The sequence below is a fragment of the Lonchura striata genome, chromosome 7 (genome assembly GCF_050655825.1).
Source record: "Lonchura striata isolate lonStrDom1 chromosome 7, ASM5065582v1, whole genome shotgun sequence".
Lineage (NCBI taxonomy): Eukaryota > Metazoa > Chordata > Aves > Passeriformes > Estrildidae > Lonchura > Lonchura striata.
The window spans coordinates 16,637,992-16,651,146 of NC_140709.1; the positions used below are offsets into that span (position 1 = coordinate 16,637,992).

The 13,155-nt window shown below is 38.5% G+C and overlaps 1 protein-coding gene across 9 annotated transcripts in view; it reads right to left on the minus strand.

Annotated features, from left to right (window-relative positions):
* The window catches only part of RBMS1 (RNA binding motif single stranded interacting protein 1), a 142,041-nt gene that overhangs the window by 59,556 nt on the left and 69,330 nt on the right, over window positions 1-13,155 (minus strand). For all 9 annotated transcript variants that reach the window (XM_021526280.4, XM_021526281.4, XM_085585056.1 and 6 more), the window contains exon 2: window positions 5,875-6,050. In XM_021526280.4, the coding sequence (XP_021381955.1) occupies window positions 5,875-6,050 (176 nt within the window). The remainder of the gene's footprint in view (window positions 1-5,874; window positions 6,051-13,155) is intronic.

Here is a 13,155-nt window from a genome sequence, read left to right on the forward strand (position 1 = left end):
TTTACACACCACAGTGGAAGGCTACTCCTCCTCTGACAGTTTGTCTGGTTGAGAAACTGGGTGCATCAGCTGGGCAGAACGCAGTGGAGATGAGCTAAAGTGGGTCCCTGGGTTCCTGTGGGTATTTCCCTACTGTGTTCCACAACACTGCACAGGCAACAGCACTGGCACAATCAATGAATACATGCAGAGAGCACACCTTCACCATCCTTGCGGGTATGTTTGCTCTTAAGAGCAGAACTGAGTGAAAAGTGCAGTAAAGGAAAACCTACTGCAGGTAACACAAACCCCAAACCATGCCATAGTCCTTCAACAGGGAATAAAGGCAAAACTTGATGCTTGTATTATACAATTGAGCTGAACAGTCAAATCAAATACTGCTCAATCACTAAGGAATCTATCTCCTCCTAGAACCAAATGTTATTCTGTAAGCCGGGTGTTATTTATTCAGATGTGTATGCAGTCATACTGTTTTTAAAAATGCACACATGACTCTGAAAAAAAGAAATTTGCAGAGGGCTTCTTTCTCACCTAAGAAGGTAGAACAATAGAGAGGCTCCTGCTACAATATAAGCAGTATTAATACTGTTCTCAAAGAGAACAGAGACACTGATGTATCACATTTAATTACATGACATAAAATCACATTCCACATAATTATGAATCCAATATCTCACTGCAGCTAGCCAACCATGAAAGAAAAATGCAAAAAAATGGAGAAAAAAGGAGAAAGGAATAAAGAGAAAATACTTTAAAAGAGAATTGGAGAAGTAAGCTTTGACAACTTCCATTCCACTTCCACTTAGCCACACCATTTATCTAAATGGGTTGTGTTCGTGTGCTATAAGTATTTCTAAGCAGCAATAACCTGCCCAGATCACTCTCCCAAGGAGTTAAATGCAAGAGATGTTCAGACTACTTTCTAAAGTCCAACCTTTTTTTTTTTCTTCTAATGAGGTATGCTGAGTAAAATTAGCAAATTTCTTGATCTTAAGTGACCACAGTAGTGCCAGCTCCCTGCTACAGTAAATGCCTGAGCTTCAGTTCACATCTCTGCAGTCCTAAGTATGTTTGAAGATGAGAAATGGCAACATGGGAGAGGTCACAACTGCACAGCAAAGAACATGGAAACATTAATATGTTAATGAATGTCATATGACAATGAAAATACATCTTTTATTAAGACAGGGCATTGAAAAACTTTCAAGTTATCTTGCCTGAAAACAGGGAAACATTGGAATATATAACTAAGTACATTTTGGAAACAAAGCTGTATATCACATCTGGGCCATGTGTTTCAAGCAAACCATTAGCCTGCCAGTTGTTTTAGCTATGCCTGTATTCATGATGCTGAGCATTTAGCAAGGAACCCTTAAATGACTCTCTCAACAAGACAGGTGATTTCAGAATGCACATGTGCAAAGGCAGACACTGCAAGGTTCTATTTCTGTATGCAGATCATCCTGGCACAGAACAATGGCCTGCTGTGGTAATTCTATATTTTGTTATCTTAAAGCAGCTGCTTTCCTGAATGTAATCCCATTAAAAACCCACAATATGACCCTACAGCAATAACTTAAGGGGAAAGGCCGACTAAGTGAAACTGTCCAGAGGAAAAACGATTTCAAAAATATCATATAGACTACCATCAGCTTGATACAAGCAGCACAGTGTGAGAAAACAGTCTGGAAGGAAAATACCAAAGGGTGGGCTGACCAGATGATTTATGCTGAACTGAACAGAGGAGACTTGGGTTTAGCCTCAAAGCTTGAAATCTCACCCAGGGACTAGGGATTGTCAGGAGGATGAAGGGTCTGCTGCATCATCCTCATTTAATGATGTACGTTTCACAAAAGGAGGTTTCTGAAGAAACAGCATTACACAGACATAATGCTGCTGCAGGCCAGCAAGTAAATCATAAGCTAGACAGTGGAAAGTACAGGGATTTGGAACCATGTGGCTTCAGCATAAAGGTCATCCTCAGCAAAGCAGAGTGCTTAGCGAGAGTCTGGAAAGCACCTAGAAAACATGTCAAAGCAAGTTACAAACTCCTGACTGAATTTGCTAAAACCCAATCACGTAAGTCCCTAATCAGGTAAGCAGGCTCAACAATTTCAGTGAATAACTGGAATGGATTTAATCTTGTATCTTCAGATCCAGATATTTAGTAAGTTAAAATAAATTACAAGGAGTCCCCAAATAAGAAAGCGTAGCTAAAGCCTAAATAATATATTCAAAACCCATCAGAAAAGCTGAAGAAAGTATATCAAGCCAGGAGAAGGGAATGCAATTAAGCATGGCTGAAGTAAACACCACTTCAGCAACCCTGTCAAACCAGCTCTTCATGGCAGAAGCTTGCTCAGTCCAGCAGATCCCCTGCAATGGCACTCCATGGTTGTGAAAAGAAACCACTCAGCAGAGTCAGGCAGCTTCCTGCAGACTTTCCCAAACCACACTGGCTCCTGTCCTCTGCTCCTGTCCTATTTAGCTGATTGCTCCTGTCCAGCCTCCCACAGAAAAGACAGGATCTGTGGGCCACTGCATTGATTGCTTTGGCTACTCCCACATACCTGATGGGAAGCTCTTATGGCCAGGACTGACTCACATCATGTCCCCCTGACGCCTCTGGTTCTGGGCTGATTGTTATGGCATCCTTGTGACAAACAATACTTCAACCCTCCCCACATTTCTGCCTCTGGCACAACTGATATGAAGAAATTTGGTTTCTCAATGCAGAACTGGAGCAGCAGGCTCAAGTCTGAATGAACTATTCAGAAACATGGCAGCTACAGTTCCCACGCAAAAGCCAGAAATATGCTGTGAAAAACAGCCGTGCTCCCAAACCCTCACAACAAAAATATAATGTGCTCTTTTCAACTAGGAAAAGAGGAAAAGGGCTTCACCTAATAGAAAAACAGAAAGGACCAATCAGTTGAAGGTGGAGACAGATTTGTAGACACGTATACTGGCTCTTGCCAGGAAAATACTTTTCCACAAAGCTGGTGAACGTTTGTTCACTGTGTTCATAAATACTGCACAGCTGTGCTACAACAGGAGTGCAAGCCCAACACTTCCATAATTGATAAGGGGTTTTTTTAGTGATTCACCAAAAAGAATTAAACAAAGTAAAAACATGGCCAAAATTAGCACTGCTGTCATGACAAGAACTAATGCAAATCCTGACTAAATCAAATAAAAGTCACAGTATAAAAATCCCCCACACAAGAATTCTGTAGATTATTTGAGCTTGTATTCTGAGGGATTCTGTCAAAAGCAATCTTTCTCTACTATAATCATCACTGAAAATAACTTTTCAGTAGAGTATATATGATATAAGTCCATGATGATCAGAAGGAAAAATCTCTGCAGATGGGATGTTTCTGGTATTTGCAGTAACAATGATGTTTTTCAACCATTATTTCCTCAACCCACAGGTGTTTCTCTGTCTTGTGTGACATCATCCAAAAGACACAAAACAAGCCAGTGACCTTTTTATGTACCAACAGCTGCTTATTGCCAGCTAGCAAGATCATTTCTACAAAATGCAGAGCAGCCTTTATATCCATTCTCAGCATCAAGAACTGCAGTGATCCTCTTAGGATAGCAAGACCCACTCTATATGGAGAAAAGGTGCTAAAATTACTATAAAAGCCTCTCAGTAAAAATTTATGAATTTGGAAAGGGCTAAAAAATATTTCAGATTTGGAGTAAACAACAGTCTCTTCATTGCCCTCTATGTTTCCAAGATTCTATTCTCCATTTATTTTGTACTATCTCAGCTTAAACAATGAATATGGCAGGTTCACTTTCAAGAATATCTTGCCTTCTACATCCCAGAAGCTTAGGAAGATTTATAAGAAGGAAAAGGTTTGCATCTGAAACTTCCCATGGTCTACAGAAGTGGATTATTGAGCTTTGGTGAACAGGGAGAGAGCTGCCATTTCTATCTTACTGCCAAATCCAGTTAGTTGCTAAGGGATTATGTTGTCCAACCCAAAGTTTCTGGACATCTCACTTGCTTCCTCAGCAGACACAGAGGATTTTGAGACAATCTCCTTTCTTCTTAAGTAAAATGCTTAGGAGGGAAATATCTCACAGGAATAAATATCATGACCTTCCACATCTGTAAAGTCACATCAGAATTGATTTAACAAGTTCATGGCTGAAGTTTTTGCCAGTTCTTTATTTATACAATGTATGCTATTCCAACTACAATTATATCTTGAACAGCAATAACAAAATTGGAATCTTTGGCTATTTAAGAGGAAGGGGACCAGTTACTGCAAATTATTGAAAATATTTTTTTCTAGGCTGTTCATGCAACAATGACATCTGAGACTGTGCAAACTAAAATGTCTTCAGAAAGAGATTAAGGAGCTATAGTAACCACTGCACAAATAGTAGTTACTGGGGTGGTTCCAGTACAAAATAACCTCACAGCTCTGTCCTAACATAACATGAGTGCATAGGCCAAGGTTTCTTCACCAGTTCAAAAGACAAAAACAGGAACAAAAAATCCACTTCTGTAAAACATGCATTTGCAACTAAAATTCAAGTTAAAAGAGGTCATTGTCACATGGGAAGCTGTAAAAATGCTTAATTTATCAACAAGCCTTTTCAAAGATTGATTATCTATCTTCTCTGCAAAACACAAGGATTTCATTTGCTGTTGGAGAAATGAGCTAATAGAACTTTTTTCTTTAAAGACCTGAGAGAAAGCTATTTTATTATAATACTACGATGACTTCTATGTGACTACTACCCTGAAAGTTCAATTTTTTTTAAATTAAAAAAAAAAGAGAATCCCCTCTATAAATTAGGTATCAATTCTTTTCCAATATTCAAAATCAAAGGTACTTCTCATAAGCTTGAATCCAAAATTTACAGGTTTTGCTATAAATTTTTCTTACATGTGTTGTGCTCTGTTTCTGTATACTCCTGGTTACTTATCTGCTAAATGGAACATAAAATTATTTTTAAAAATTCAGACAGTAGCATTATATACAAATCCTAATAATTCTTCCTCCAAAATAGACAGATGTGGATGTTTTCCTATGTGTAGTATTGAAAATTTAGGTGAGTACTTTTGATTTCAAAATAACCTGGACAGTGCACTATGAATTTCAGAAGTACTAAGACATTTTGAAAATCCAGTAAAACATTTAAGGCAGGTGATTTTAAACAGTGTATAAACAACCCAACTGCAGAGACTTTTTACACACAAACCATATTTGAAAATAAGAGGCACATGCTGCTGTAAAAATTAAAAAACAGAACAAATAACTCTCATAAACTAAATAATCTTAGGTTAACAACATTGCTTAAAAGCCCTCTGCTAAACCAAGTTTACCCAGAACTTCAGCCACTAGAGAGGATTCTTACATGGACCAGTTTTTATTATTTCTAATAATAAAAAATAACTGTGCAGTAAAGTACAGCCATAAATTAGTGTGAAACTAGGATAAGCCTTCAAATGCACATTGTAGTTTACAGTGATTCAGAACACTTACTCAAGTTTGTATCAACAGATTATCTTAGCAGTGAACAGAGGAGACCTTCTATGCAGGTTCTCAATAACAAGTTTCACATTTAGGTATTAATTTTATCTGTGATTTCAATAGCACAAAATCACAGCTTTTACAAAAGCAGTGGGTTGCTTCAGTTCGCCACTGTATTCTCACTTTCTTTGCTCCTCCAAAGCATACAATCTTTTCCTTCTGATTGCCAACAAAGTTGAAACCTGCCACCATATCACAGTATGAGTCTGTTTATGAATCTGGTTTTCTTCCCTTATAGTCCAAACACTCGTCCTGGGTACCTACTATAAATTTTTAAGGTATGACATTATAATTTACATTTAAACATAGTACTTACGGTTGGCATAGTTTTACCAGGTCCTGATCAGTGGTGTTTGGAGGCAGTGCTCTGATGTAAAGGTTAGTTTTACTTAATTGATCCCATCCTGAGTTGCTGCTGCTACTACTGTTGTTATTACTGCTGGTGGTGCTGGGACTAGGAGGAGCCATTGGGTGGGCTGGTACAATGGACTGCTGCAAAGGAAAAAGCAGGTTAGAGTGAAGTTCAGGTAGCAACCACAGCATGCACATCAGCTACAGCAACCTGCTTCCCATTTGGAGCACTGTGTTCAATCTGTTCCTAACTACCCACGGATTTTAAATACAACTGCTTTCACACCACATTTGGGACAGGATTCACAGGCACATCCTAATATCTCCAACCACTACTTGATGCATGACACAGGGTCAAATTATATATAACCTCCACTGAATATTACTCATAGGATTTTATCACTCTTCATTGTGTCATCTCATGTGAAAATGAAATAGGAACTGTTGTTCCTCTAGGTTCCAGCAAGTACAGTTTATATCACAATGACTGTCTCATATGTCAAATTGTGGCAGGCACAAAGACCATGCTCTTTCCTTAATCTATCAAAAATACAAAAAATAATTAGAAGCTTCTATCTCTTCTGGCTTTTAGTGCATCATATAATACTGCTATTATTTTTTAGAGATAGAGAAGGGCACAGATAGCTTAAGGAAAATATTTTAAATGAATGGTGTGCCTTGGGAGAACTTTCATACCTACTGTCTGTCTCCATATTTGTGGATTACTTCACAATTATCAAGAAAAAGGTTCTATATAATGGTAAAAAATTCAAGTTTCAAAAGAAGAAAAGCACATAACCACTTCTACCTACCCCTCAAGGTATCTAACACTATTGGTCTTAAAATCAGACCCCAATGGAACATAAAACATCCTAGAGGAAATCTGCAGTAGAGAAATCATTTGCATTAAGAGTAATATAGCAGGGCACTGTACAAAAAGTACTATGAACCTGTCTGTGGTGTTGTAAGAGAGGAATACTCCAAAAAATACAGAACTGAAGTTGCCTGTAAGCATCTTCTGACTACATGGTTTTCACTGACAAAGTAGCTGCATGTGGCTCCTTTCCTGCAAAAGCCTGAGCTTCCACCACAAACTCATAGCAAAGAACTGCCCTGTGAATACAGAGGAAAGGCACAGGAGGGGGAAAAATCAAACGGAATATAAAGTGAGATGTAAATGTAGACTCACTTGTACCCACCATAGTGCCACCCTCTTCCTTGGATTAGTACAAACAGTTGTATGGCCACAAACTGAACCAAAAAATGATCTTCCCTGATCTGGTACACCACACGTGGGCTTTGCATTACGCAAAAGCTTTGGCTGTCACACGGCAGGGAGCAGGAATGTGAAGGCAGAGAGGAAAGGATTAGAGTTTACTTCTGTTTAAAGCACCCATTGAAACTACCTACAAGAAATGTGAAACTATCTTGGAGATAACCTCAAGAAATTGGAATAGAAGTGTGAGTGGGAGAAAAGTACAAAGGCATGCCTTATATCAGATACTTTATGGTAATTATGTGTTTCTTTTTTGTGTTTCCCTAGGAAGATTTTGAAATCCTCCAATTTGGCATGTTGCAGTTTATTATGCAGCCATAATGGCCTGGAACAGCCAACTGCAAGACTTGCTATAAAATCAACATTGATAAGCAGTAACATTGTTACTGCCTAATTTAATTGAACTGAAAATTATAAAAAAGAATTAAATACATTCCTGATAATTTAGCATTTCAAAACTGAGTATCAATATTTCATTGACATAGGGTTTGAGATTTTTTTTTTGTTTTGGTTGTTTTTAAAAAAGATTTTTAGAAACATCAAATGTCTTCCAAAATATTTATATTTGGAATTGAAGTACTGATCTAGAATTTCTTCCAGGGAAAAAGATTAAATGCTCCCTTCCAAGTTTGCAATGGAAACACTGACAGATTTTAACAATAGCAGCACAAGTCAGTCTGTCAGACCACTCTTCTTCCAGTAATGCCAGGCATTATTTTTAGGGTTACAACCAATGCAGAATGACAGAGCAACTAGTTTCAAAACATTTTCACAGCAGAACAAACTTAGTCTGGCACAGTGAAATTTTCTTCAAAAAGCCTTCAGTGAAGTTCCCAAAATGCAAACAGTGATCAAATGCAAGACTGCTCTGTTTACAGTTTCAAATGTGCACGTACAGCTGCCAGAAAAATCAACATATACATACCTGTGTTCATCTAAACTGGTTTATTTGTAAACTACAACTGAAGGCTAAGAGCCTCTATTAAGTTTTTCAGTATCTTTGGTTTGGTCTTGCTTGTATTTCTTACAGTGGTTTTCCCTTAAAATTTTTGTTTTTCTTTGTTATGATGAACTGGAGTTTTGTAAAATCTTGTCACCAGCTGGCCAAAGGCAGGAGAGGAAAATGTGTGTCTGTGTGTAGAGAGCGCAGGAATCCTAATTCTGTCTGTAAAACATAAACACTCAGTTTTGAGAAATTTAAACTTCGATTTAAACATGAAGACGTTCCAGTGCCAGTGGTCACATTTGAACATGATGGGAATGTAAATGGGACTATAGTTGTCTTCCTAAGTTTACAGACAGAAGGTTTTTCAGTGCTTCCAGAGAGACTCAAACCTTCACAAGCCTTAAAGGCTTTACAGAACACATGTGCTGGGTGTCCTGCAGCTCTCAAAGCCTGCAATCCAACGACAGCCAGCCATTAAAGGGACAGTGACATCTTAAAGCCATACAACTAGAACATGTTTTTTACATTAAAACTTTAATTTTAAAAACTGAATCACTTTTTCCGCTCTGTTCCTCATTGACAGCTACTTATAAAAACTAAATTATAGAGGTCCCTCTGTTGTTCAAAGGGGCTTTTTTTCCAGTTGCTCTTGCTGCAGAGGGTTGGTTGGCAGTGCAGCCACGACGCCGTGGCCGCGCTGGCGGAGCCTCCTACGCTGACAGCGCAGGCCAGGAGAAGAGTTTGTCTGCTGGCGTAGTTGCATCACCTCCCCGAACAACATCAGCCAAGCCGATAAAAGCTCTCTTCTGCCTGCACAGCTGCATCCACACCTGGGCTTTTGCCAACATATTGATGTCAGCGGGGATGTATGACTTTTTTCCACACCCCTGGCTGATACACAGTGCTTTGCTGGCAAGACATTCTGCAGAGGAGACCTGGCCAAAGTTTAGGGTTGTTTGTTTAGAAACAGCTTTCACAAACCTTAACTGAGTGCTCTGTCTAAAACCTGAAATCAAATTTGAGAAGTTTTCATTTACAAACTAGTTTCTGCTAAAAGTTCATATCAAAAGCTGCTCTTAAGTTTTTACTATATGGACCTCACAATAATTTGCAATATTATAACACACAAAAATACATTAATCAGTTTTTCTTCATAATCATTGCACCTTAAAACATGGAACTCAAGGATAGGAGGAATGCATGTAAGCAACAGAACATTATTTCTTGTGACAATATTCCTGTTCACAAGAATTACCATGGTCACACTGGTTTGCCATTTCCTCCTTAGTTTTCACTCCAAGAGGTAATTAGCAATCTTTCTATTTACACAGCAGTTTCCTTCCTGTCATCTTCCACAAACATCTAAGAAAAAAGGCCAGTGACAGAAAAACCAGCCCATCTGCTCTATGATCTCCCCAGCCCATTCTGGAGCCAGCTGTGAGGAGCCTGCTCTGAAGGACCTTCCCTCCAGCCCTCCACAGCCCCACCACAGCAATGGGAAAACCACAGGTACTTATTAGGAAAACAAAAAGCTTACTGACTAACAGTCTCCATGAAGTGCCTTAAAACAAGGAGAATAGTCTGCCTGTGTTTCATTCTCAATATGAACCCCAAATGGGAATAATTGCAAGTACTGAAAACTAGCTGGAGAATATACTCATATGAGCCATTCCTGTCTTTCTTATAAACCATTCTATGCTTAAGGACTGCAAGTAAATTAGAGCAGGATTTTATCTCCCTAGGAACAGAAGAATCTCTTTGCTGTCAACATACAAAAAAAAAAAACCAAACCAGAATGTACTAACCCCAAGAAATTCCTTTGACCTGGGGGTTGAGAGATACCAATCCCTGCTGCCTTCAGACTATGGAATTCCAACAGAACTTCAACGAGCCTAAGATAATTTGGATAATGACTGTCCCCAAACAGAGTGTGATCACTACAGAAGCACTCCATTTAAGTCTCTAATTTTGTGCAATAAAAGATGCTTATTAAATTATATAACACGCTAGCATTTCATTATGAGTTTTATCACTCAGCCAAAATTCCTAATGGGAAAAGTACCATGACTTTTAACAACCGAGTTCTCACACATCTACTCTAAAGTCAAACCATAAATTGCAGCATACATTAACTATAAGATTTATCCAGAATTGCTACTTGGATCATCTCATAGTATCAAAATCTCACCAGCAGTGTTTCCCTAGCTTTGCTCAGGTGCTTAAGCTACAAGTACCTGCTTACCCTGCCTGACTTTGCCTAACCCTCCTGATTTTGAAAGCAGCACCTTCAATGATATAAAAATTACCAGACATTTTCTGTGGATGTATGCAACAGCAAAAAAAAAAAAAAGTATTAAATCTGAATTTATTTTTTGTTAAACTGGGAGTTGCTTGTTTATTTATTAATCTACCTAACACTTTAGGTTAGAGAGAGCTTTACAATGAAAGCAAGGGCTCAGGAGAATAGAAGATGCCATACCTAGTGAAGCAAGACACTGCAACACTTTGTGTGCAGTTTAGGAAATAAGAACTCATTTGGAATTAAATCATGTCCCTAGCAAAAAGAAGAATTCCAAAGTGTTAAACAGAAATGAGTGCTCATGGATGAAGATGGTTGCTTTATTACCTTTCTTTAAATAAGGAAACATTAAACCTTGATCACTTATTCTAAGCCAGCAGATCACTTATTCTAAGACAGCTGCAGCAGAGATGCCATTTTGAGTGTCCTGCACTATTCTGTTTCATGTTTTTCCTCATCATGTCTGAAACACTACAGCAAGCAAAACTGAATTTCTGGAGGCCTCTCCAAGTTCAATTCTCAGTGGACATGAGTCAACCAGCAGAAATCGAAAGCTTTGCTGCTGCTTTACTCACATCTCCTGCCTTAGGGTAGCTTCTCCAACTGTTCTTCTTTAGTCTGTAAGCACTTGTCACAGGAAGATTCAACAACCAAATCTAAGCATTTTCGGCATGACACCAGTACAAAGAGTATTTCAGAAGCTTCAGACTTCTGTTGAACATCTCCTCAGGCAGGAAAAACCCTGATACCTGCTCCCTTTTTCTCCTTTAAACACTGACCTTAACTTCTCCTTGCACGGGTAAAAAACATGATCTCATAGTGACACTGGAAGAGTCAACAGGACTATTCCACAAAGGGCTGGTGAACTGTACAAGGCAGAAACTATGGATACTGCATTTTGTGATCAGTTATTTGCATACCGAGGATGCAAGCCTGTTCCATCTTTCTTTAGGTGGTGATGGTAGGTGTTAATGGCTCAGCCACACCAAGCAGACACAACTACTGAGAAGATAGAGATCCCGAGGGTGGAGGCTGGCATCAAGCAAAGACTCTGCCTGTTACAAAACATCACAGGCAGACCAGGAGCACCTGAAGATCCAGCCCTGTGTTTCTCCCAAAAAAACTGCTCTAAATGTTCCATATCTTGGTATGAAAGAACTGTGTCCAGAATATTACAGTTGGGATGACAGCAATGATGGACTGCAACAAACAGGATGAAAATTAAGTAACCAAGGAAAAAAACACATCACACTGAATAGGGAAGCCCCCTTGCCTAATAGATAAGTTTTAAGTGGAGCTTTACAAGATAAAAATATAGGGTTATACCTTTTTTCTTGCCTGTATGTTACAGCCAAGTCCTATGAAAACTGTTTTTCTAAATACAGGTAACAGTCTTTTCTGTACTAAAAGGAAACAAAAAACATACATGGATAACATCATGCATCTATAAAGATAATAATAAAAAAGGTTATTTTCACTCAGATATTTTAGTTAACATTCTCATTCTTCTTTGTTGTACTTTAACTAATTTGAATTAATTTGCCAGTAAGAAAAATGTTTTCCAGGGAAGAATTTTTTCTGAGCCATTTGAAGAAGCCCTTCCTTGAAATACAGAAATGAGTAAATAAGTAGGCTCTTCTCACAGCTTCATTTTTAAAATATCTTCATGAAGAGTGGCTCCACCAGCAATGAAACAAGATGAAGTCTAGCACAAACCCCTAGTCATGCCTTAGATGCTCCTAACAATTTCACCTCTAAACTCACCCAATTATAACCCAAGCTCATTCCCCACTGAGCTGTTTTGCTTCCTTTCCTCAGATCTTACGGCAATGTAGCAGGACTGAACCTGTTCTCACCAGAAAGCAACAATTACTAAAACCAGAAAATATTGAAGCAAACAATTCCAGCTTCTTATAAAATGTCACATTTTCATATTTTGACCGGAAATGAAACCAGTATTATTTAAATTACACATTTAAAGCTTAATTCAACAGCAATCTTCTGCTAGCAGTGAAAGAAAGCTCAAAAATCTATCTATATCTTTTCTATGAAGACACTTGAAGAAGTGTGAGCATAATCCTGGCCACATTGAAGTATATGACAAAACCCACACTGATGCTTCTGAACAGATTTTTTCTCCAAGAATAGGGTGTGGAGAATTTTTTATTGTTAATACTCAAGGAAAAAAGCTTTCTAACTTGGAGTTGGGAGGCAAGATGGTAACAATAAAGCAAGCAACAAGCACAAGAAACTCCTTCTGGTTCAGGGAGCTCTTCTAGAGTATCAGTGATAAATTAAAAAGTTTCAAACTTCCCAGGAACTCACTCTATTGACTTTATCCCTTGTCAGGGATTTTTCAGTGCTCCATTGACTAATTCCCCTTGTTCAGAGACAAATAAAAAGTGTAAAATATACAAACCTAGCCACATCTCAGCCCAAAAGCTATCCCAAAGGAGAGCAAGGGGAGTGCTGAACTGGGCTACATCCTGTTCCTTTCCAGATGTCATGAACCCTCCCTTTCCCCTTCCACCTGCTCATGAATCACAGCATCTGTCTTCCCTCTCAGTTTTGTACCTGGATTTCCTGGACAATCCCCTGAAACAATACCTAGGTACCATGCCCTAGCCATGACAGAATTATAGACACATATAAAGCAAAAAACTTAAGTTTCTGAAATATGAATGAGCAGCAATTCAACAGCTAGGCCAGATTTAAAGAATCTGAA